At 41.4% G+C, this 25,215-nt stretch overlaps 2 protein-coding genes across 7 annotated transcripts in view; both read right to left on the minus strand.

Moving 5' to 3' along the window:
• fam172a (family with sequence similarity 172 member A) overlaps positions 1–14,523 on the minus strand; it is a 166,979-nt gene extending 152,456 nt beyond the window's left edge. For 2 of the 3 annotated variants that reach the window (XM_031308745.2, XM_035994353.1), the window contains exons 1-4: positions 14,423–14,523; positions 13,597–13,737; positions 12,366–12,467; positions 8,748–8,848 (exon numbers count right to left, since the gene is read on the minus strand). In XM_031308745.2, coding sequence (XP_031164605.1) covers positions 8,748–8,848; positions 12,366–12,467; positions 13,597–13,702 — 309 coding nt within the window. In that variant the 5' untranslated portion in view covers positions 13,703–13,737; positions 14,423–14,523. Of the gene's footprint in view, positions 1–8,747; positions 8,849–12,365; positions 12,468–13,596; positions 13,738–13,960; positions 13,984–14,422 lie in introns of those variants that run through there. The other variant, XM_031308746.2, reaches the window with a different exon arrangement.
• The window catches only part of kiaa0825 (KIAA0825 ortholog), a 133,347-nt gene continuing 119,711 nt past the window's right edge, over positions 11,580–25,215 (minus strand). For 3 of the 4 annotated variants that reach the window (XM_035994305.1, XM_035994297.1, XM_031308744.2), the window contains exon 23: positions 19,332–20,693. In XM_035994305.1, the coding sequence (XP_035850198.1) occupies positions 20,510–20,693 (184 nt within the window). In that variant the 3' untranslated portion in view covers positions 19,332–20,509. Of the gene's footprint in view, positions 11,639–19,331; positions 20,694–25,215 lie in introns of those variants that run through there. The other variant, XR_004106612.2, reaches the window with a different exon arrangement.

Genomic DNA, 25,215 nt, shown 5'->3' on the forward strand with positions numbered 1-25,215 from the left:
GGTTTGGCTGACCGGACCTAAGGCGATAAGGAGATGATCTTTCCGGGGCATGCACGAAAACAAACGTGAGGAGGAAAAGAACCAGCACAGGAAGAGAGGTGGGAAAGATGAGGAGATGAGAAACGAGAGTAAGGGAATAGAGAGTAAGGCAAATATGAAAAGAAAATAAGGATAGGGATCAGAGGATGATGAGAAGAAGGCAGGGAGGCCAAAGGTTGAGATGGTCAACGGTAATGAAGAATCTGAGATAATTACTGGGGAGGAAGAGAAAACAATGATCTGAAACCAGCCCTCAAAGAGACGATTGTGAAACATGAACTGATGTGTATCAGGGAAGCTGTAAGATTCATTGCGATTGACTTAATTTAATGCCAGTCATAGTGAAATATACAATCAATTTATAAATGAAAATATTTTTAAGTAATCAGAAGTCATAGTTACCAAGCTGTTGTAGGGCCTTGTGAGGCTTCCCAGTTAATGAATGTCATTGGAGACATTTCTAACATATTGGGGCCTATCATCTGATAAAACTACAGTATCTCAGTGTCAGCCATGTGCACAAATATACTCAAGACAGCAGCACATACACAAGAAACTAATGTACAGACACACAACACCTCTTGTCTCTGTAGTCCAGAGCCCTCTCCAAAAGCCACTTAGCCACTGAAACCAGAGAGCAAGAAGAGGCATCAAAGCTGTTTATATAATGAAACTGAAAGAGCTTCTCCATGCCATATCACTTACTGCAACCAGGAAAGCATTCCTTCTTCTCTAGAGAATATAGAGGAGAGGAAGAAAAAGAAGGAAAAAAAGAAGAAAATCCCCTGAAACAATGTAGCACAACAACAGCTGCAACAACAGCAAAGCGTACTCAGAAAGAGAGACTGCGAAAATGAGAGAGAGCATGAGGCAATAGAAAGGTTGTTTATTTTAAGTCAGCCTTGTGTACCAACAAAAAGTGGTATTAAAATAGAGCCTATTGTTGTGAATTTGTGATCTGTCCGTGTGGGAAACAAAGAGAGAGAGAGAGAGAGAGAGAGAGAGAGAGAGAGAGAGAGAGAGAGAGAGAGAGACTGGTATTATTCCCATGAGGTCTCTGTCATTCTTCTGTCAGAGGAGAGAGGGCTCTCCAGGGGAAGAGAAAGTTCTCAGACACAGACGGACAGACAGACTGTTTACACTTAGTGAAGATATCCCTCTCTCTCACTCCTTCTCCACCCTCCCAGCACTACTCATCCTAATGGCATCGTAATGACCTCCTCAGGTGTTAACTGAGAAGCCGGCAGAGGTCTAATTCAAAGTAAAATACTGTATGCCACCCTAGGTGCCGGCAGTAGCGACAGATGCCAGCGCTGTAACTACCAGCCCTCCTGTCTTTTCTCCAACACCCCACTCAAACCCCCCACCCCCAGTCCAATTCCCTTCTCTTTCATCAACTCTAATCCACCTCACCCACTCCCTGCAACCATTTTTGTCTGACTGTGTCTGCTTCCTCCTTCATGCTCTCAGCAGAAGATGCAGCGGAAGTGTTTAAGTATTTTGGGAATGGAGACATGATGGCAGTCAGTGAATCCAGGCAGACAGCTGTCATTTATAGTCCCTCTTTAGAGACAGCCCATTAGCTTCTCAACAAAATGGTCCACGACTGGTATGGGACCTCCTGATGCTTTAAGTACAGTACAGAGGCCTGTCTGCGGGGTTCCCACTGTGGGCCTGATGCAACACTTCATGACTGCATTATGACTCTTTAAAGTTCATTCATAAGAACGCCACACCTTAACAAAATGTAATTCATCTTTTTTTTTCGGTTAATGTGTATTATCTAAATAGTCTACAATATTTCTGCTTCCTGTGGAAAAACACATATGCATCTAATGGAATAATCTAAAGGCTGCACCTGCACTTACACAAAGACTACCGCATGGGCACGGATAAAAATTTGCATTGCAGCAATGTGAACGAATGAATAATTGATTTCAGCTTAATGATAGTACTGCAAGCTAACTCTTCACAAGTACACAATCATCAACGAGCTGGCCACTGACTCTCCACAGGTCTTCCACAACGATCTGTATTAAATCCCACACATTTTTCTGCAGATATTGTTTGTCCTGAGACTAGCATCCAAATATATGCAGATGATATTGTAATTTATGCACATGGTAGAGGTATACCACAAGCTATCATTAAGTATCATGAACTCAGTTTATAATACAATATAATATACATATTGCCATGCCCCTCAGTGTTTTGCTCAAGGGCACTTCAGCAGGGCCTTAAACCTTGGCCAGCTAGTCACCGCTATGACAACTCCCAGCATCCATAATGTGGAGAGAGAGAGACAGGAAGAGAAAAAAAGATAACAGAGCGACAGCAGAGTGTAAGAAACAGAGAGAGAGAGAGAGAGAGAGAGAGAGAGAAATGAAGAGACAGAGAGAAAAGAAGAGACGACTTTCTAATTCAGCCATCTGGCTAGCTTTACTTCATTATAATATTTTGTGTGTGTGGGTGTGTGGGGGTGTGTGTGTGTGTGTGTGTGTGTGTGTGTGTGTGTGTGTGTGTGTTTACAAATTTGTGAGTGCCTTCCATTCCACAGATGCAGGCAGAGCAGAGGAGAATCCTCATTTATTAGAAGCTTAATAGAGCTCCATTTGGGCCAGACCCTATGCTTGTTTTCTATCAGAGAGATTCATCACCGAATCACAAGAATTAGACTACAACTGACACCCACACAGGCTGAGGGGACTCCGCTGCACTGAGCAACACTGTGCAGATAGCACGCACTGTATTACAGCTGTAATATGGCCATTATGATAACAGTTGGAGCCAAGGATGGAAAATGTCACTACAACAGCAGTCTGTGGGTTCTTCAGTCTTGGTTTGTGTAGTATTTTAGTTTGAATATGACAAAACAATACAAAAGCAAGAAAGAACACAATAAAGAATGTATTAGACCAATATTACAATTTACAAACTGGGGTAAATGGAAATAAGAGAATAAGATCCTCTAAGTTGGTGCTTAAACTCTTTATAGAGTGCATTCAGAACATAAAAGGATATTTCAGTTGAAGACTTCTTATTTGTCCTACTTATCCAGAGACATACAACCATAGATGCCCTTTCTTATGCTATTGCCATACCTTCAGACTTCACAGAGAGACATAAAAAGGCATCAGTGAGTGGGCTGTCTTGGGGTAAAAAGGAAACATAGCTGTATGGCCCAAATAATGCAGCTTTCCCTTGAAGCAATTTACATCAGATAGTTAATAATCAGGTGCTCCCTGAGGACATTCAATGGTTCTCATGCCAGAGCTCATGGTTCTAAGGAATTATCCTACTGTCTGTTTGCACTGAGTAAGTACATGGTACTCAAACAGTACATTCAAAAAGCTGAATGTGTAATTTACGTTTTGTTTTACTGACCTTCTTTTCTATCCCCTTTTCCTCAACCTGCCTTGTTCAGTTGTTTTTCAATAAATGATTTCTTTTGTATTCATTTAAGTTTGGTGTTGAACTGTTGCCCAGGTGCCCATGCATGCAAACATGTGCCATCCACTTATATGTATGGACATATGGCCCATGGTATCCATACAAAGTTGACCAGTGCAGCCTTTTTAGAAATAGCATCTGCAAATCTTTCTACATCATAACATAAATACATGGAAACATTTTAAAATTGTTTTTTCATAGATGAAAAATAAAGAGTGAAACATTATTCACTGCTCTTGTGCTCAACCCAAATTTTGTTCCCATCTCTTTCTTCTGCATGGAGGCCATCATACCAACATCCTCATGCTCCCTCTCTCTATCTGTCCCTCCATTCAGACGAGGCTGAAGTGCAAATTGGACATCTGGTGCTGTGATGTGTCTGACAATACAGCGGCCACCCCCCAGCCCCCTCACACATGTACAGACACACAAACACGCACACACACAGCTTCTTCCAATACAGGACCGTGAGGATATAAAGACACTAAGGGGAAAAAAGAAGTGAGAGATGGACAGAGGCGAGGCAAGGCAAATTTATCTGTTTAGCAACTTTCAACAAGGCAATTCAAAATGCTTTACATAGGATATAAAGGCACTAAGACAAGATACAAAGGAAAGACAAGTTCATGTAAAAAGACAATATAAAAAGACATAAATAGGATTTAAAAGGATTAAAACAAAGTTTAATAGAACATTTAAATAAGCTGAAATAAAATGAGACCGTAAACAGTAGAATACAAATTACAGGGCAGCTACAGTGCAGTGCAAGTATGAACAAATAGTCCCATATTAAACTTATTAAAATGCAGTGGCAAATCCTGATTTAAAAGAGCGGACCTGTCCCTGATGACCTGAGAGGTCTGCACTGAGCAGCAGATCAGAAATGTATTTTGGCCCTAAACCATTCTGTGCATTATGAACCAACAGTAGAATTTTAAAGTCAATTACTTTACTTTACACAGGAAGGCAGTGTAAAGATCTGAGAACTGGAGAGATGTGATCCATTCTCCTGGTCTTAGGAAGGACTCTAGCAGCAGCGTTCTGCATCAGCAGCAGGTGTCTACTTTAGAGAGCTCTGTGAAGACAGCATTACAGTAGAGCCTACTGAAGAGAAACGCATGGACAAGCCTTTAATTAATTCTGCATATATTTTTAAGGTGATGGGCTGATTATGTAATTGTCTTAATGTTGATGTTAAAATTACTGTCTAAGTCCATGATACACCAAGATTTCTGGTTTGGTTTGTGATCTTTAACATTAACAGCTGAAGCTGCGCCCTGACTTTTAATCTTTCTTCTTTGGGTCAAAAGACAATCCTTTCAGTTATGTCTTTGTTTAACCAGAGAAGATTTTAGCACATCCGATCATTGATTTGTTCGATGCACTCAGTGCTTGTATGGGACCTGGTGATATCGTCATATAAATCCGTGTGTCGTCGGCATGTCGTCAGGATGAGCCTGATTCTGGGCGGTGGTGGGGGCCACTGTACGAGGCAGTAGGACCATGCCCAATAGGATAAAGAACAGGCATATTGGGGGGTAGCAGAAATGGGGCAGGGACTGCCCGTCCTATGCATCTTCTCTACTGTCTGCACTGATGCCAGGCAGATTTCCTTGGATTGTAATGGCGGTGATGCAAGATCAGTGCAGCTCAGTGGCATCCATCAACATCACATCCAGTTCCTAAATCTCTGATCTTAGTTTGTTAGAGATATCCCTAAGAGGGGAGGTAGATGGAGACGGATGAAGCAAACTTCTTCTTCCTCTTCTTCAGTCTCGGCAGCCTGGGCAGGAGCTGTTCTCTCTTTTTGTCATCGTTGTTATCAGAAAAGTTGGGGTTACACAATGTGCTCCGTTGGGAGGGAGCCAGACGACGTGGCAGTGACCAGGGGTTGGATTTAATGCCAGCGTTAACCAGCACTTCCATTTTCATCAATGAATCCCAAAGGGGGTGAGGCAGGGGAGAGTGAGGGGAGGCAGAATTAGGAGACAGGTCCGTGAGCTGGTAATCAGCACTCGTCACTTACCACATATTGATAGTGAGTCGGTGATGTTTTGTCTTTGTGGCGCCGAGGCTGCTGTGTGTCAGGGTGCATCATCTTAGGCCTGGCCGATTGGGTGTCGCAGGCGGAACCAAAATAGTCTATCAATACTTTAACTGCAGATCTGCTCGGGTGGAGGCCATCTGCCCTGAAAAGATGTCTAAATCCCCAGAACAGATAAAGTTATCAATACAGTTGATCCCTTTCAGACCGCAGGTTTTGATGAGCCATGTGTTGAGTCCTAAGAGTCTGCTGAACCTGTTTATCAGTCTGTTAAACGTTGGCAGTAGTTTACTAATAAAAAACTGGGCTTTCATGGTGTCCAGACAGTTACAGACTAGAGTTTCAGGTTGAATCGTCTCCTAGATGAGTTGATGGTGTCACTGAGAAATAGCTGTCCATTTAAATATTGTTGTGTTGAGTTCTGATGAGCTAACTCCCTGACAGAAGACTTTGGCAGAGTGTCGTGGAGTTCAGAAGACTCCACTGCGAATATCCCTGTCTCAAGTACAACAATCTTCTGTAACAATTAATGACATGTCTTTACACTCCAATTCTGTTTTGGTCATGTGTACGTTGTGGGGTAGCAGAAGTCAGTATCAAGTAGATAACACTCATTTAGGTTTTGTAGTTTTAGACAAGTAAAAGTAGCAAAAATAGCAACTAATCAGGGATCAAGTGAAAAGAGTGTCTGCACTGTAGCAGGATGCATCCATCAGTCCTCCAGAGGTATGGAAGGGAGGGAGAGAAAGGAATGTGAGTGAACATTAGGGGGCAATGATGATACCCTTCTATTCATACTGCCAGGGGCAAACACATGAGCCCACATCCTTGTGCCATCTCACACAGCTCACATGCGGAATTGTGGCTACTTCTCAGACCGTCTCAGGTGGCAGCTTGATAGAGGGCATTGGGGAGTGTTGTGGAGTGGTGTTGGCCCATAATAGGCCTGTCTGCATAGAAGCTTATTCTACATTCTACATATATTTATTTTATTCTATTTTATATTTCTTATATTTTATTCCTATGTAAAATTCTTCACTAATTTCTGTTTCATGTGTGTATCTTGGATTGTCATTTTAATTGCATGTTGTTTTTCTTCTTTTATACATTTGGTAATAGCATTGTTGCCCGAGAACAATTGCATTGCCAAAAACTGCTCCACTGTAACTGCTGTGCATATGACAAATTAATACAGACTTGAGACTTACATTTACCTTCATGGCATCTGACAAACTCTCTCATCCTGCTTGATGCAGATGAGAGAGGGATGACAGAAGAAACTAGACACACAAACAATGGCATAGAGGGAAAAACTCAAGGACAAAAACATCTGCATGTATCGGCCAGACGGACGTAGAAACTCACATACAGAGGCTGACTAAGCAGTATAACCCACTTTTGGAACCAAAGGCATACAATTCAGTAGCCGTGTCTATTTATAATGGAGCATATTTCTTACCAGCAGAAACAGTGCATTTGTACTGGCAAAGCTGCATGAGAGAGGTACTATACTAGGTATATTAATTTTCTTGAATCATCTGTGGCCTAAAAACAACAGACAGATATTACTGCGTATTCAGGTATTGCTACTTTCTTCTCAGCCACTTAATCTCCTGCAGCACAACTCATACAGTATCTGTTCTCATTACACACACAGTGATTGACACGGTTTCCTTTTTTTCTTTCCTAAAGAAGATGCTTCTGTCAATTTTTTAATCACGGGATGAATAAAATTTGCATACACCCTGCTTGATGATTTGTTATTTTCTCCAAATGTTTGGCCCCCCTCCGATGCCTGAGTTCAGTTAGTTTAAATGTACGTGTGTTCTTTCAGGGCCTCTGCTTGCATGCTACCAAATGTTTGTTTCTACAGCCTTTTAAGATCCTGGTGGATAGCACATGAGCAGGCAAAAGAAAAGAGGGGGGAAAAGCCTTCACAGAAGGCTGGCTCTCAAAGGAGCTCTTGCATACCTGCATTAGAAATAATAAAAAGACCCAGGTAATCCTACAAACGGGTCTATCACTTTGCTTTGAACTTCAAAGAATACACACAATTAAATGCAACATAGCAGGGAAGGCAAATAAAAAAAACTGATTACAAAAGAACATTTGTCTCATTATCTTAATGCATATTGCATGTGGTGGTACTGTGGGAGTGAATTAGAGGTTAACTTTAGGATGGTGTATGTTTGGATATATGGTGATGCAGTTGGACAAACACGAAAACTTCATAAGAGCATCAAGGAACTTAGAAAAAATGTGTCAACAGGATATTAAAGCTGGAGGTATTTCGTGGCATAAAATCATTTAAATGAAGTTCCAAAAGTAGCTTTCTGTGCCCATGCTGTCACGTCACATTCACAACAGTCCTGCATTCATCAGCAACGCAGCAACAAAACACCACCCACAGGAGCTTTTTCCGTCAAATCTAAACCACAGGACGCAACGAGCACGGATTTAAACACGTCGTTAACGTTGTGAAACGGTCACAGTTTGGTTACAGTATGTTTAGGGACCAAAACTACTTAGTTAAGTTTAGAAAAAGATCGTGGTTTGGGTTAAAATCAGTACATCTGCTATATTACTTAACTTTCTGGTTGCGCATAGGACATAGTTCGGTTTGTTCTGTAAAGTTAAAATAAATTCCAGTTTATTTTATTTTCAAACGAGACACCAACCCCGATCTCCTGGGTGAAAGTCCTGTGGTGGTTTGACCCGTCCACCAACCCAAACCACTTCCCTAAGCAGATTTTGGCGCTCTTATACTTTGTCACCTTACTTCCTGCTTTGCTCTCGTAAGAATTACAGAAAGCCACCAGAGTGGGCTGCCACTTTAAAGGTAAATATGAGCTGTAATTGTTGCTTGAACAAACGACTTAAAGCGGCTTTTGGGACAATAGTCTCCTTTATAACTACAGTGGCTTGATTGCTCTTGGTCTGTGTAAAAATAGGTAGCAAACATGACTGTCATATCAAAAATCCACTCTGCTTTACACAAATATGATTAAAGCGTGTTGCATGTGCGATAAGGCTGATGTGCCATTTCTGTTTGATCTCCAAAAAATCAACGACCGCTGCAATATCTTGAAATGCCATGGTACTATGGTAAAACTGGCCAGGACAGAAAATCCTAATAGACTCAGTAGCTGAGGCAAATGTTTCTGAACATGGATGGCCTGAATAAAGCTTTATAAAAAACATAACGTGATGTTACCTCTCCAAGAGCTTCATAGCGTTTCTGGTTCCAGCGGTGGAGATCCTCTCTGGCATTAAATACAAAGAGCTCTCCTGTTTTTATATGTCTGAGCTGGCCATCTGTGGGCGAAAGATAGAATGAAAGAAGGTAAAAACACATGAAAATGTGTGTGTGTGTGTGTGTGTGTGTGTGTGTGTGTGTGTGTGTGTGTGTGTGTGTGTGTGTGTGTGTGTGTGTGTGTGTGTGTGTGTGAGCAGTGGATGGATCACTACTTGTTAATGGGCATGCAAAAGTATCTCTATCTGCCAAATTATGCAAATTAAGCTTGACCCCTACTTTTTTTATCAATTATTTTTACCCTCTCTTTTCCTCTGGTGGTCCTTTTGCTTCTTTACCCTCCCTCCCTTAACCACCCCCATCTGGCAGGTACAAGGCCAGTGGATGCAGCAGCGCTCTTCCAGTCACGAATCCATCGGCCTTCTGGTTAGTCTGGCAGGCCAGCGCTGGACAGCTGGTATGGAAAAAATGGTCTCTCCCTCTTTTCATCCGTCTAAAAGCCTCTCCCCTTCCTCTTTAACTGTGTCAATCTCTCTCTCTCTCTCTCTCTCTTCTTCCTCGATCACTCTGGCCACAGGCCACAGGTCTGTCCCTGTCTTTTCCACCTGAAATCACCAAGAGCAAAGACTAAAGGAGGTGTGAAAAAAGGTTCTCAGGGTGTTTTTGTGAGAAAGGTGGCCTGGCATGCATTAGCCACAATGACAACTGCTCCTTGCAATTTGAGGATGCTGTCTGGGCATCAGCCAATCACCCTAACCAGCAGAGCTTACGCACGCACGCACACACACGCACACACACACACACGTACCAGCAGTTCCAGCCAGGAGGACCAGGTGTGGTCATACAGTAAGTGTCACTAGGCCTAAGTATGTGTGTGTCTATAAATGCGTGCAAGAGTAGTGGCGCCATTACAACACACAAGAATTGACTGAGAAGAAACAGACTTTTTGGGACAATGTTTAAGTGATTTATTATAATTCAGGGAAAACAGAGGAGTTTTCAACACATCCAGGTTTTATTTGATATAAAACAGTCATAAGATAGGAAAATACTGTATAGAGATAGTGCTACTTTTTTCTTAATAAACAATTACCCTTGTGTGGCTGTGGAACCACTACGTTTATACCTTAGCAATGAGCCCATCGATCCTGCGGTTGACACTACAACACAATAAAACACTCAACAGTGTTAAATTTAATTTTGACCTTTATGACTGCAGAATTTGTAAGAGCTAAACCACTGAAAAGTACACATACTTAACCCAAATAGCCAGGGGGCTCTCATACTTTCTCAATTATTGCACAACGTGAAGAAACCCATCTAAGATATAAATAAATATAATATCTCTACAAGATAAAAGAATGCATAAGTATTTTTTTCATTTCCTTCTAAATTGCCATCATTTTCACCCCCGTATCAATGTGATGAATCTTACACACTGAGTATTACAGTACTTGCTTTCATGGTTAGTTGTTAGACAACATGTAATGCTGAATCTAGGTTTATCATCATGTTGCATTAAAGAGCAGAAGATGAGGTAGAGCAGGAGACGCATGATAAGTTAGGATAAAGCAGTGTGCACAAAAAGTACCTTGAAGAAAATCAATTATGCATTCATGGAGGGGTGAGGATCTAAACACTACTGCCTAAGAGAAGGAAGAGAGGAGCTATAATGAAATCCTACTGTAAGAAGTGTGTGTCTTGGCATGAGGGAAGGAGAGAGAGAGTGTGTGTGTGTGTGTGTGTGTGTGTGTGTGTGTGTGTGTGTGTGTGTGTGTGTGTGTGTGTGTGCGTGCGTGCGTGCGTGCGTGCGTGCGAGCTAGGGGGGTGATCAGCTCCATCGCCTCCCCAACACATCCTCTCAGAGGAATAACGTTTTCTCAACTTTTCTCCTCTTTTCTGTCATAATTAGCATTCTGTTCTCAATTTGGCCGCTTAATTAGGTGTACATAACCTTGGATTTCCAGTAATGGAAAACTGGAGGGCTAGCGAGATGAAGCCATCATCTTCAGTGATTAAGATACCTGCAAACTATTGTACACAGCCTCGTCTGTATTCACATCATTACATGGTCAAATTAACATTTTTGTTCCACCTGTCTCATGCAAAGGATGCCTTGGTGAAGCTATAGAAATGCCTGCGAGCCATGGCTACTGTGAAATGCTATCCATCAAAAACAGGCCTGAGTGGAAATTGACAAGACATAAAGTGTGTGTGTGTGTGTGTGTGTGTGTGTGTGTGTGTGTGTGTGTGTGTGGGGCAGAAATAGAGAGATATACAGAGAGGGAGAGAGACGAACAGGGGGGTGAAGGAGAAGAGACGAAGTCTCTGAATGTGTTCATCCCTCCATGGGAGACTGAGCTGGGACTTGAGGGTTGGGTAGGGGGTTGTTGGCACGGTGGCTGGTGGGGGGCAAGTCTCTGTGTCTCTGTTCTTAGGCACAGTGAGGTTATGCAAATGCTCCGTCAGGCGGAGGGCAAGGCTGAGTAGGTTACTGACGGGCCGTAGAGTACACAACATGTCCCCCACTCAGCCAGCCAGACAGCCAGCAGAGACACTGACAGAGAACAGAGGGGGTAAGGGAGGGAGAGAGAGAGAGAGAGAGAGAGAGAGAGAGAGAGAGAGAGAGGGGGGCGGGGGGGGCTACAGGGGAATACTAAGAGTCAAAACCATCACCCCATTTCCAACTCTTCCTCCTACTCTGCACCTGGTTTAATTAAAGCGAGCCAAGAGAATTCTAAAGAGACTTTTATATCATCTGGACCCGCACCACTCTGGGTCCAGCTCTGCTCTGAACTGTCACTATTGACACACACACACACACACACACACACACACACACACACACACACCTGCAGTACACCTTCACAGACAAAAATGTCCCAGGTGATAGCAGAGACAGTTATAGGTCATTTATTCAAAAACAGTGACATTACACTGAGCAGAACTGTAATTGCAGACTGTTTATGTTAAATGTTTAATAAGGGATTATGGTAATTTTGTTTTTATGTCAACTTCACAGCAGCTTTAGTATTAAAGTGAAAGCAACTAATTATGTAGGTCAATGGTTCTCAACCTGGGGGTCGGGACCCATCCAGTGGTCACAAGATTAAACTGAAGGGTCACAAGATGACAAAAGAAGAGGGGAAAAAAGCATTGTTCTGCTACTCATTCAATCTAAATACGGGACCGTTTTAACTCTTCAGGTCACTAACAACTATTCAAATGAAACAATCCAAGACGTTTGGTGGACATTTTCATGCTGTGACGAGGGACTCCTTCATTTTAAGGGGTCACAAGCCAAAAAGATTGGGAGCCACAGCTATGGACAACATGCTATGTATGTATTGAGAACAACACCATTTCTTTAGGTTATGTTTCCTGCAGTTTTTATCTAGACCTCATGTGGCATGACAATCCAGTGTAACTTTCTATTTAGCTGAGCTGAAGTATTATGCTTATACTGTCAGCAGTGTTGTTCCATTAACTTAGAGTTCATGGGATTTGGTGTTTTTTTTTTGTTTTGTCTTGTTAAAGCAGAAGGCATTGTGTGATAGGAAGACTAAATTATGTACTTACATTCATTAAAGGCATATTCAAACTCCTCCAGTGTTTTGGGGAAAGTGAAAGGAGGTTCATCTTTCTTCATCAGTTCATCTAAGTCTATTCTTGACAGCAAATCTGAGGAGAAAGAGAAAAGATAAGATCAAAGGTGAGCAAAAATGAGTCACAACAGACACTGCTGCTTTCCTTCGCAGAATGTCAAAGTCAAATGCCATAATCGCAATCACTGCATCATAACCTGAGAATATCTAGCAACATCACCTAACATTACAATATGATAATGTCGCCTCATTGTGTTAAGCTATCAAGCAACAGCTACGCCAAAGTCCTCCCTACTCCCTTAAACTGAAAAGCTTTTCATCATTCTTAAGTAGCATAGCAGGTGGAAAAGCAGATATTCCCATCAAATAATAACCGCACCAAAAATGTCTATTAACATTTTTCTGCAAAATTCTATCAGTCAAGCAAAAAAACAAAGTGGGGAGGGGGGGGGGAGGAGAAAATCACATAAACACACACACATTGATCTGCTAAAAGGGTGGGTAAATATGTTTGACTCATGGTTAAGTGAAACATGATTTCCTGTCCTACGTCCCCCTTCTTTGGGCCAGCTAAATATGAACTGCGAAGTAAAACTTTCAGTTCATTGGATAAAATATATATATAAACATTTTTTTAGAGTCAGATAGCCCACATACATTTTAAAGGCATACAATCACAAATCAGCGTGAGAGGAATTGCACATTCCTTTATAACAATATGAGACTAAATTAGGGTTTCTGTTACATTTATTCAAGTGTGACTTGTGCACAATATTGTTGGATTTCCCAAATTGTATAATCATTTTAACTCTAGTATGGTGTAACAGGAACTATACCTTCGGTATAAACTTCATAGTTTTCAAGATCATGCAAACGAGTAGGCTGGACACGGTCAATGATATAAGACTACAGTCCATATGAATTTGTGTGCTAAGGTATCAGACAAGTCAGACATGTCGGTGGGCTTGCCTTCAGGTCAAGATAGGAGAAAAACTTAACTCGGGTGAAAGCAGCAGACATTTCAAGGAGAGTCTGTTTAAATATGTCACAGAGAAACTGAAAACTGAAAAATAAATTGTTGAAATTCTAAATAAGGTCCATCATAGCAAAGTCTATGTGGCAATGTAGGTTTTTAACCTAACTTTATTTTTATTTTGTCTCCTCTTTCAGTATAGTTGCTTTTCAGAGTATCACTTCATGTATACCTTTGAGTGCAGTAGTTTTCTCTCTGTCCTCCTGGCCAGCTATCTGGGCCATAGTGATCCACAATATGTACAGGGCTGGTGTGGCAGCGCAAAGATGAGAGAGCATGGGTCCTCCACTCCCAAAGGTCACTCAGATGCATCCTGTCAAATGTGGGAAGAATAAGAACTAGAACTCGCCAATGATGGAGCACATGTACTGTGCTATATCATACTCTCATACTGTGCTATACCTCAGTCAGAGAATGAGCCCCTTCTTTATTTACCACAGACTATGAAGGTAATTGCCTCAAAGCTTGCTGCACCTGTAAGGTGGCAGTGAGCCAGAATACTACACTCCTGTACAAGCTACACGCTTCTAGCTTACTGAATAAAACAGAGCCGTGATAATTCACACTGCAATAACACACTGGATAAACAACTATAACTACAACTATTTGTCAACATTATTGCTATGAAACATGTAAGTGTTGGTACGCCAGCAGCCGTGTATTCGCTGAACTTTGCACACGTGCAACTAAATTAATTATGCAAACACAGCGAAGTTACTTTCGCTTTAAAACCACGCTGCAGGCAGTACAAAACATTCATTTTCACACGCTTAGCTACCTCAGACTGCTCTGTCATTCTCTCAAAAACAGTCAACATCTGTTTAATGTTTCGTACTCTTACAAACAACTCCCCGGGAGGCGTGCAGTCGCTCTACATGAAGCCACTGCGAGCAGGTACAGTAGGATATTAGTGTGCTTTGATTTCACAGTCAACACATTTTGGAGAGGAACAGCTGTTTACAGTAGACGCATGCATGCTTTTTGTTCGACTCACGCACCATCAGTATATGCGACTGTCCAGTTGCTTCTGCTTCCTCGAAATTTCTTAAACAGGAAGGACTCTGAGCAGTGCAGAGCACGGAGAGCGTGAAGCTTCCGGGTTACCGGGGCAACAGACTGGAAGCGATATTTAAAGAGACAGTAGCACAGCAGCTGCTTCAATGGATACAGATGTTCTACCACTCGGCTTTTTCTACTATGTAAAGTTTAATTGTGGAGTCCTACAAAGTACATTTGTTCTTTACTTGAAATTATCCATTTATGTCACTTTATATTTGTACTCAATTGCATTTCAGCGGGGGGGAAATGTACTTTTTTAGTCCACTACATTTATTTTACAGCTACTGCATAGTTATCAGGGGCTGACTTAGGGGGGGTGGATTCAGGGGCTCCAGCCCAGGGGTTGATGTATAGACTATATAAGTGAAGCCAAACCATCTCAATCGCATAATAAATCAGGCCCCCACGAATATGGAGTTAATTTTGTTTCTTTATAACGCAAGCAAAAAATAAGTTTTGTTCCAGTGGCCGCTTCCATTATTACAACAAAAAATCCCCCTGCAGCCCAAAAATGATTTTCTTAATACGTGTAGGCCACGATTGTAAAATAAGCATGTGTAAAACTTTTGGCAGGACACCTCGAACTGCAAACAACATCGATTATGACTCTTTCTATTCTAAATATTTAATAGTTGGATTTTTTTTATATTTGATAAACTTCCCTCTTGCCGAGCAAAGCGATTTAAAAACCTGTGACACCACCACAATGTAAAGTCTATGGGCCGAGCAGGAACTCGCAGGTGGGGCCATCTGGAGAAACACTACTATTCAATGGGCCATATATCACAGAGTAAACCTGGAATCTTAGAAACCTTTTTGGCCTATGTGCCACGCGAGCAACTCCATTAAACTGAACAGGTCCCATTTTGGGATCTGGTAACCAGTTATTATTAGACATCAATGTCATACATCCCGCCCCCTTCATGTGAGCAGATGGGACATTGGCCAAACTAAAAAAATCAAAGTCAAATAAATGTTTTCCAAAGATGATTTCTGTCATTTTAGGTAATTCGTATCACATTTATGTTTGTTCAAGTTTTCATTTTTCTGATACGTTTTTTTTTTATAATTTGATATAAAAACGGTGTGAAACGTCATGACTGACAGCATGGACAGCATATTGGTCAGGCGAGTGTACTGTATGAGTGGGACTTTGACACCGAGGTTCCACCACCTGATCACTACTACTGCCCAGACTCTGGCTCCAAAATTACAAAATGGCAGCGCCATGGATGTATAATAATAACTGGATACAACGTTTGAGGCAGGGCCCCGGTCATTCTTATGAGAGTTGCTCTGTGGCTCATGAAGCCCAAAAAGTTAGACTGCTGTATATGACATTACCCAGATCATTGGCACTGCTTCCGCTCTGTGCAGCCCATTGAGCATGTGCTCTAAAGACCTCCGCTGGCCGAGCAGGCTACTTCCTGGTTTAGCCCTCTGCTAATGTGACTGGGGAATGATTTAATCGCGCGGCTCTTTTAGACTTTCCAAATGTTATCGGACAAAATGGATGAAATTGATAGTGAAACGAGGGGTTGTGACGCTTAAAAAACTGTATCCATGGATTAACAGACATGTCTTTCGCCATGCAAGACTATGGGAAAAAGTATTTTTGGGCCCCATGTCAAGTGATGGACATGGAAGTTGTAATTCTACTGTTTGGCCGCTATGTGAAATTGGCATCAAAGCCCAGCGCACTTCCTGGGGGCCTGGGCAGCGCCCGTTTCCGGGATATTTTGGCTTCACTTTTGTGTAGTGGGAGGAAGTGGAGATGCATCGTCCATCTTTATTTACAGCCCTGAATGTGTTATCAAATGCTGCCCATCTTTTAGGTTTTTAAAGAAATTTAATTTAATTGAATAAATGTTCTTCTGTTGGCCTTATATTCAATTCAGAGTATTGAAGACAACATTTACTCTGCATTTTTGAAGCTCCTTAATTTGCAGTTAGCGCAACCCAGATAATGATGATGATGATAAAAGATGGATTCATATACATACATATACACGATCCATATTAAACAAGAGCTTGTGCACGAGAGGTAGGAAGCTTTAAGCATATACAATTATTACTCATTCCAGATGCCCAACAATTACCACTGTAATTGGGAAGTTACCAATGTTTGTCTAGGGGTTTTTTTAATTAAAGAAAGATAATGAATGATTGATTGAATTCCACAAAACAGCGCCTCTTTATCTGAATATTTAGCTGGAGCATAAAGTATGTTCCAGTGATGTGGAGTATTGCAGATAAAACTTAATTTTGAACAAACAAAAAAACATTGTGAATCCAGGACTTAAACTTTACATGTTGTGTATTATTTTTACTTAAGTAAAGGATCTGAATACTTCCTTCACTTCGGATAATGTTTGAATGAGAACTCTCTCATATGTTATTATTAAAGAGAATTGGGGCCTAGAAAATGAAAGGAGAAAAATAGGTTTCTGGGATATTTTGAAAAACTGAATAATGTCATTATCTTAAGATGAAGATTAAAGTGAGGGTTACTGGACTCATGCAGGTGGAGACTCCAATGCCCTCTGATTTTGCATTAGGCTGTCTGGTTGACTCCATGCAAGTGTGTGCTTGTGTCTTAAGGGTATAATGCATTCTTCTCCCCTGACAGTCACTTTATATTCTGTGTTGCATAAGAGGAACTACATGACGCACTGATTACGTTAAATTATGTTTAATTCCAGCATCATTCTAATATTGTATAAAGTAAGAATACTGTAAATATATCAAGTCTAATATCTCTGCATGTTTACAACACCATTAGAAGTGGAGCAGAGGGTGGTGCATGTGTGAGTGGCTGTGAAGTGATAGTGGGAGTACAACATTATAGACATGGCGCTCATTTATCATGATAGTGTATGGTAAATGTTAGGGCTTTACGTCAGGATAGGCACACACAAGATTCTCTCTCACCTGGGCCTGTGTTGTGCTTTGGTGACTTGCATGGCAACTAAATTAACTTGATGTAAATCCCTCAAATAGGGTAAATATACACAGCCCTTTGTTTTAACATAATGATAGTAATTAGATCAGGCTGGCAGGAGGATTGATTTTCCACCTCTGGCACAGGACATCAGTTTCCTCTCAGGAGAAGCTGTTGGGGTGGAAGTGTTCAGGACTGTTCTCAGGAAAACTGTCAGAGTGAAACGGATTAGAGCAAGCTACTTAAAGGGAAAGAAAAAGCATGATTTGATTGGTTTCGTGGTTGAAACTAGACCTGCCAGACTTACTGATAGGGTGCCTTACCAAACACCACCTGCCACACCCTGTTCACCTGCAACTGTACTTTATGACATGTACTTTTATGATTCACAGAAACAACCTACTGGTTAAACTAAAGCTGGATGCCCTACTTCAGGACGGCCTCTAGAAGTTGGAGCTCTTTCTCAGGGGAGCTGAGCTACCCTGTTTCCTCAAGCAGAGCGCTTGAAATGCGACAAGGGGAGACCCAAATAAGAAACAGGGATGGCATATTGTGGCATTGATATCCACTGAGTTTGACTAGTAAAGGAGATGCTTCTCGCTCACTCAGTACTCAAGGCAGCACCTGAGAACCTTGATGGGCTTTTAAAATTAATGAATGTAACTTTACGGCAGAGCTTTTCAGGTTACTATGTCACGAGAGCTCGCATTAATTCCTTGTTGTATAAAAAGACATTTTACAGGATATACAGTAAATAAATTGCGACTAAATCTGTGCTACATTTTACTGTTAAAGGGGAACTATGCAGGTTTTTTTTAGCTTAATTGCTGCAAATCCGACGCTGACCTGGCGTTCTTGCTGTTGCACTTGTAAGTATCTTTGGGATAAACTCTGTTTAATCTTTGTATTTCTTGTTATTGTGACCTCAGGATGTTTGCTATTGTCTGCAAAGGTTTTTATTATGATCGCTGTCTGTTACGGGCTTACTTGTCGTGCTTTCGACGGCTTCTTTGAAAACAAATGCACATGACCAGAGGGAGAAGATGGGAGGGGGGAGAGTCGCCAACGAGTTTTTACAACAGCGTTGCCAAATATCTATTCCGAAGCTGTAGGGGGAGCTCTACAGAGAAACCGGCGAGCAAAAAGCGAGAAAACAGCAAAGAAATTGCCAAAACTGTATAGCGCCCCTTTAAATTTATCATATGACCATATTGTGGTTGCCCATGTACAAAGTATTACCATGAGTTTGGAAAAGTAGCATCATCCTTGATGCGTGTATTTGATATAGTAGATTAATAATTACTTTGTTGGATTATTTTAAATCCGGTGACAAATGCATTATGACTTATTTGTAACTTTGAGGCCAATTAATAAGTAATTGGGACCTGACATGGAAATGAAGTGAAACCAGGGCACTCCGGCAGGAGGATCGTCTTCCTGTAATGCTACAATGTTGGCTCACTACTTGCTGACAAAAAGCTTGTTTTACTCAATGGGTAAACATACAAATAAAACCAACATGTTTCTGCTGCTGTGAGAGTTTGCTGTGGATAATACACTAATATACTGAGGGTAATCAATTGAAATGGAAATCCGAGGAGTCAAACTTCTGTGACTGTTTATCCTGCATGAATATGTCACGATGAGCTCCAGGATTCTAAAATGTTTATGTAAGGTTTGATAATCCCCGAATGAATACTGTAGAATGAAATATTCAATGTATTCTTTGTGATGAATCATTCTTTGTTATGATTTGTTGTGAATTATACTGCCAGCCTTTCTGACAGTTGTCTTCTGAACGCAATGGAAATACAAATAGGTAACCCTACAGGAGGGATGGCGAGGGTGAAAGAAAGAGATCAAAGCATTTCTTTCACAGAACAAGAACAGTTTGGCTAGCCAAATGCTTTTTTTCTGCAACACCAAAATAAAACGGTTTAATTGATATGTCGAATACAGGACATTTACAAAGACTCATTTGTTGCCTTTTAGCCTTTGTTCAGAGTCACAGGCAGAAATCTGTTGCTGAACATTTTGTTTCCTATTGTAGTCTCTAAGTGGTTTGGCGATCGCAGTCTTGCTTCATTTGCATTAAAAATCTAGTTAAGGAAAGGAACATCTCTCTCTGGAGCAGAAAACGTTTTCCTTCTGTCTCAAAGGAATTGCACAGTGTGTGCAGTAGCCTTTGTAAGCTGAAATTGTATTCTTGTTGATGAAAAAAGTATGATTTGTGTTGTGAACATCAGATGTAACACGAAAGAACATCTCATGTATGTATTCAAAAATGTAATGCTAACTCCATAGTCATAAATCATCATCAATGATGGATTGTGCAGAGATCACACACAATGTCCAAGCATGTTTAATTGTTGAAGTAAGAATAACATTTTATTTCCATGTGTAATTCTAAAACATCTCATAAATAACTAATAAAGTCTCTAAATAACTAAATATGGACAAGGTTGGAAAAATATACTGAGCAATCTTATTACACATAAAATAAATGTTTTCTCAGTTTGCACAAAATACTGACTGATATTACATAGTCGGGCAGATGTTTGGGACACAGCGTAATCAAAACATACATCATCTTGCTTCCCAACCGTAATATTTGATGTTTGCTTTCAGAAACCAGGAGAAAGTATGCTGACACCAACGTATTTACACTCACTGTCTCCAAAAAAAAAAAAAATGATCACACAGTCCCATCTTGTCCCAGGCAAACAAATCCAGGCTCTCCATTTCCCAGAACTGATTTCTGGAGATGTGTTTCAAAAAGATGAAATGTGTCTGATGCAGCATTGAAAAGCACAGAAAGTTTGGCTGAGACGTGTGCATAAAGAGGGAAGCAACGTCTCCCTCACTCTTTTTGTTGTTCCACAGTTTCTTGTCCTACTGTCTCACTCATGTTTTCCTGCACACACATATGCAAACTCGTTGCACACAGTGCATGCACAAACCCAATTACACCTACAAATGTGCACACACATACACACCTACTCTGCTACCTTGAGAGCTGCAAGTGAGTATTACAAGCAAACATTTACAACATGATAAAAATTCCAACTGCCAACTGCCTGGGCTGTTATTGGGCAGCACTTTTATCGGATTGTTGCGTTTCCCCCTGGGTCTGCTTTGCCAGTGTCTCATCAGCTTCGGGAGGGTCCTGCGGTCCCGGGCCGCAGCAGCAAACAAAATAGGCTTTCTGAAGTTCCTCTACCATAAATTTCTCTCCGTCTTCCAGCTCTGCATTCTCCTGCATCTCCCACCTGGAAAGCATAAAGAGACAGAACGTAAGCTGTTTGAATAGCGACAAACATTTGTCACTCAGGGTTAAATGAAAACACACATACAGCACAGCAGACATAAATGTGTCCTCCACAAGTTATGTTGGTGTATGAAGTGTGTGAGCGTAGAGTAACCCGTTGTCCAAAATAAATTCTCCCACACACACACACACACACACACACACACACACACACACACACACACACCACAGACTGAAACACTTTCACTCTTTAACTTCCCACATGGGAGTCTTCTTCTCTTTCTTCTTTCATGCTGTTTGGGTCAGTTTCACAGCAGTCTCAACTCCTGTGATACACTATCAGACTTACAGTTTTGCACTCACGCAAACGCAAACACACACACACACACACACACACACACACACACACACACACACACACAGAATGAAGACTCAAGGGATGTTCTAGAACATTAAAACAGAAAAAAGAAAAGAGAGTAGATGCTTTTGGCTCTCTGTAGGTCTCTGTGTTTTCCCCTTTCTGTCTATTTGATGCTTACTGTGGCTTAGTCATGATATATAGATAGCAACTGTTGAACTTCATACCAACACTGTTCGGGTGACTAATTTTTGCATAGAGGAAATCCTCCTCATATCTTGTTGCTTCCCCGTCTTGTTTAACTGCTTCTAGTGCTGCTTCAGTATGTCTCTCCATCACATTTTCTAATTCTTCGAGCTCCAGAGTGAATGGAGGGCTTCAATATGAAGACATCAAGGGTAGTCACGTTGTAATTCACTCTGCGTATTTCAATGGGATCTCTGGACGAGTGATTGTGGTCAATCATATCCATATAGAGAGCTGGCTGAAGGCTGTCTTTGAGCTGCCGCATCACACTCCCTCTCCGTAGGAGAATTATATCTGTCCGACTGCAAATGATTGCATTTTCATTGCAATCTCTGCGTCTCCTTTTATCCTGCCCTCCCTCCCCTCCAATTCCTCACTGTATCTTCAAACGTGTATCATATAGTTGTGTTTTGTGAGTGAGGCGTACTTGTGTGTAAGGAGGAAGAGGAGGTAAAGTATATCACGCATGTGTTTCATGCATACTAAGAAGCGGGCCTCTCAATGCAGAGCCCTTTGATGAAGTTTCAGCCTCTGTCATAGTGTGTATCTGGACAAATCAGACATCTTCTTCCTCTGCTTCCCAACCGCTGTCAGTGTAGTAATTACAGTCTGTAAGGGGAGGATCTGTTTATGTAAATACGCAGATTTGACAAAGAGGTTCCATCTCATGTGAATGCATTCTCCCTCCGCTTACAACTTTGGTCACTATTTTCTCTGTTTTTCTGGTAATTTTTGTGTCAGTCTGGATCACTCCCTTTACTTCCATCACAGAGTGAGTGGACTGTCTCAAGAAAAACAGAACAAAGGAAGAAGTAGTTAAGTCTGCCTCTTTGATGACTGCTTTAGACTCGGTTGGATGAATGCAGATGACTACCAGGGGCAGACAAATTGTCCCTATATTATTTTCCCAGTGACATTAAATTAAAATCAGTTCTGCTAAATAACCATTATGGGATACAAACACTCACACATACAAAACAATACAAATGTCACACAGTGTGCAAAACAAGAGCAGGAAGGGGAGTGAGGGAGAGCAGACAGCTATAGGAACGGCGGCCAATAAAGGAGGGAGCGAGAGAGGAAGGAAGACAGGAAGGTACGCTAAAGGTTTTTCAATGTTTAATTTTCAAATAGGATTAAGCAGAATGACATTTAGCTGAAGGTTACAGGCTCAGCATTGTCTTAGCTGATATTGATATGCAGGAGGCGCCCTGCTTGTCACCGGGACAAACACCGTTGATGAATGAGAAGCCTTTCCCCAGGAAGGTGTTAAGTGCAAATTTGAAATGAGAAAAAGGTAGAGAGGGAGAAAAAAAAGAAGGAGCACACACAGACAGATTGAATTACCACGATAGTTGCCATGTATACTGTCACTAGATAATGTTGCCAAAAGTGTAAATTGTTCCGTGAAGTATAGGTTGCATATTGGTTGATCTCGTGCTGAAAATGAGCCGAAAAATACACAAGGTGCTTTGCTGTGTGTATCTAATTTCAACAACTATAACACAACAATGCCTCTTAGAAATGCATAAGTAGGCTAAAGTTGACAATAACTTCACTGTATCCTCATTTCGGCAAGTTTTCCCCCGAAATTTACATCTTAATAAGGGAAGTCTTACCCTTTAATTCTTATGGGCTCTGCTCATTTCTCATGCATTAATACTGGAGCTGCTGACTTGGCTCTTCCTCTGAATACAGAATAGGACACACATATTAAGACTCATATATTTACAGGATTGATGCCACGGGAGATTGTCTCAGAGTGAGATGAAAAGGCTGGCTCAGATGTATTTCAACGTGAACATCAATGTAAGCTGTCCTAATCACGGGACGATGCAGGCATGAAACCGAGTACATCTATCCTGATTTTCAGCTGATAATGAGTAGTGATGTTTGACAAATTAAGAGCATAAGCCCTGCTCAGAGATCATCCGGCGATCAACTTACTTACTAAATCTTACTCAACGCACATCACAGATGAAACTTTGACGTTCGGCTTCAGTGGCTCCCGGAGACAGAGGAAAACAAAAAGGAGATGTAAACTCTGATGATGAACAAAAAAATATATATTGACAGAGAGGGGAAAAGGAAAAAAAAAAAAAAAAAAAAAAAAAGGAGGAAACAAAACAGGCAGCGGTACAAGTATAGACTAAGTGAAAGAAAGTGAGTGAGCAGAAAGACAAAGTGCCAGAAAGATCTTGAGAGACAGTGGCCGGTGGTTTCCTCTGCAGCTGTCAGCGGGCTGAGTGGTTTCTCTCCGAGTGTTGTGGTGTTTGTGCTGCGCTGGGTGCCCTGCCTGCTCTGCCACTGGGACCGCTGTTTGTTTAAAAGGCTCGCCTGTCAAACAGAGAACGCCACCGACAGCCAGACACTCTGCTAAATGACTCTGACAGCAGCCCTAATCAGAGGCTTCACACATTGCCGCAGGGCCTGGAGGATCCATCATAACCCAAGCCTAAATATTTAAAGTGCTAAACTTTCCAAAGGTCAGGCCTTTCCATGCATGCCAGGGCGACATGTGTCAGAGTAGTAGGAAGAGAGGGACTGAACAAGAGAGAGAGAGAGAGAGAGAGAGAGAGAGAGAGAGAGAGAGAGAGAGAGAGAGAGAGAGAGAGATTTCACCCTTGTGAGAGCCGTTTTCAGTTTTAGACCTTTGGAGTAAGGTTACTTTTAGTGAAGAGACATAATGTTGACTGGTCCTCACATCTTCAACCATCTCTTGGGGTTAGAACCTGGGATTAAGATGAATTAAACAAGATTCTTTGTAAAAAAAATAAACATTTTTCAGCAGTTCATGACATAAAAACAGGTTTGCAACTGACAAGAGAGTCCCTCACTAACCTACGTCTCTGGAAAAAAAAGATGAGCATTGATGTATCAAAACTTGAGTAATTAAAAAAAAAACCTTCTTCCGTCTTCCCAGAGAAACCTGGCGATGGACGAACCTTTTTAACCTGACCACAATACGTTTTAAGAATTCGAGCAGCTACTTCTTGCTGATGTCAGAGTTTGAGGTTAGGTGTTTAAAGTGCCCATATTATGAAAAAAACACTTTTTCTGGGATTTGGGGTGTTATTTTGTGTCTCTGGTGCTTCCACACACATACAAACTTTGAAAAAAATCCATCCATGCTGTTTAGAGTGAGATACAGTTTCTGAATGTGTCCTGCCTTCAGTCTCTGGGTGAGCTGTTCAAAATCGGCACGGCTTGTGACGTCACAAGCCGAAACGAGCAGGCTAACCGCAACCATTAGCTCGTAGCGTTAGCATGCTAACGCTATGGCTAATGCTAGCATGCTAACGCTAGCATGCTACCTCGTTCTCAATAGCAAAGCACTGCTACAACACACACAAGTTCACCATAATCTACAAAAGAACTACTTACATGTGCGCCCTCATTTAGAAGTCTCCCAGCTAATCCTGCCTTGTAACTGACCGAAGTTGTAGAAACAGCCTTTCTTTTACTGTCTATGGAGCTAGCTAGCTGACATGATCTACATCTGAGCTACTGGGCATGTGCAGTGCAATCAAAGATAGTACAGAAGAAGAAGAAGAAGAAAAGAGGTCTCACTCTGTAGCTAAAACAGAGACCAGCTGAAAAGAGGAGCTGCAGCAGTGAGAGAGAGCACTACAGTACAACAAAAATATGGTGTTTTTTGAAAATTAAACCATGTAAACCTATTCTGGTACAACCTTAAAATACAATTATGAACCTGAAAATGAGCATAATATGGCTGCTTTAAAGGTGATGAGTAAAGGTGAGGTCAGTGGATCTATGTAGTTGTTTGAAGGATATACAGTATATACTGCATACTGTGTATGTGTGTGTCTTCTTCAGACCTTGGGTAACCAAACTATGTCTATACTATCTCTTTTCATGCTCTACTAGGCATTTGGTGTTACAGAGAAGCACAGTGAAT

The sequence above is a fragment of the Sander lucioperca genome, chromosome 2, assembly GCF_008315115.2.
Source record: "Sander lucioperca isolate FBNREF2018 chromosome 2, SLUC_FBN_1.2, whole genome shotgun sequence".
Lineage (NCBI taxonomy): Eukaryota > Metazoa > Chordata > Actinopteri > Perciformes > Percidae > Sander > Sander lucioperca.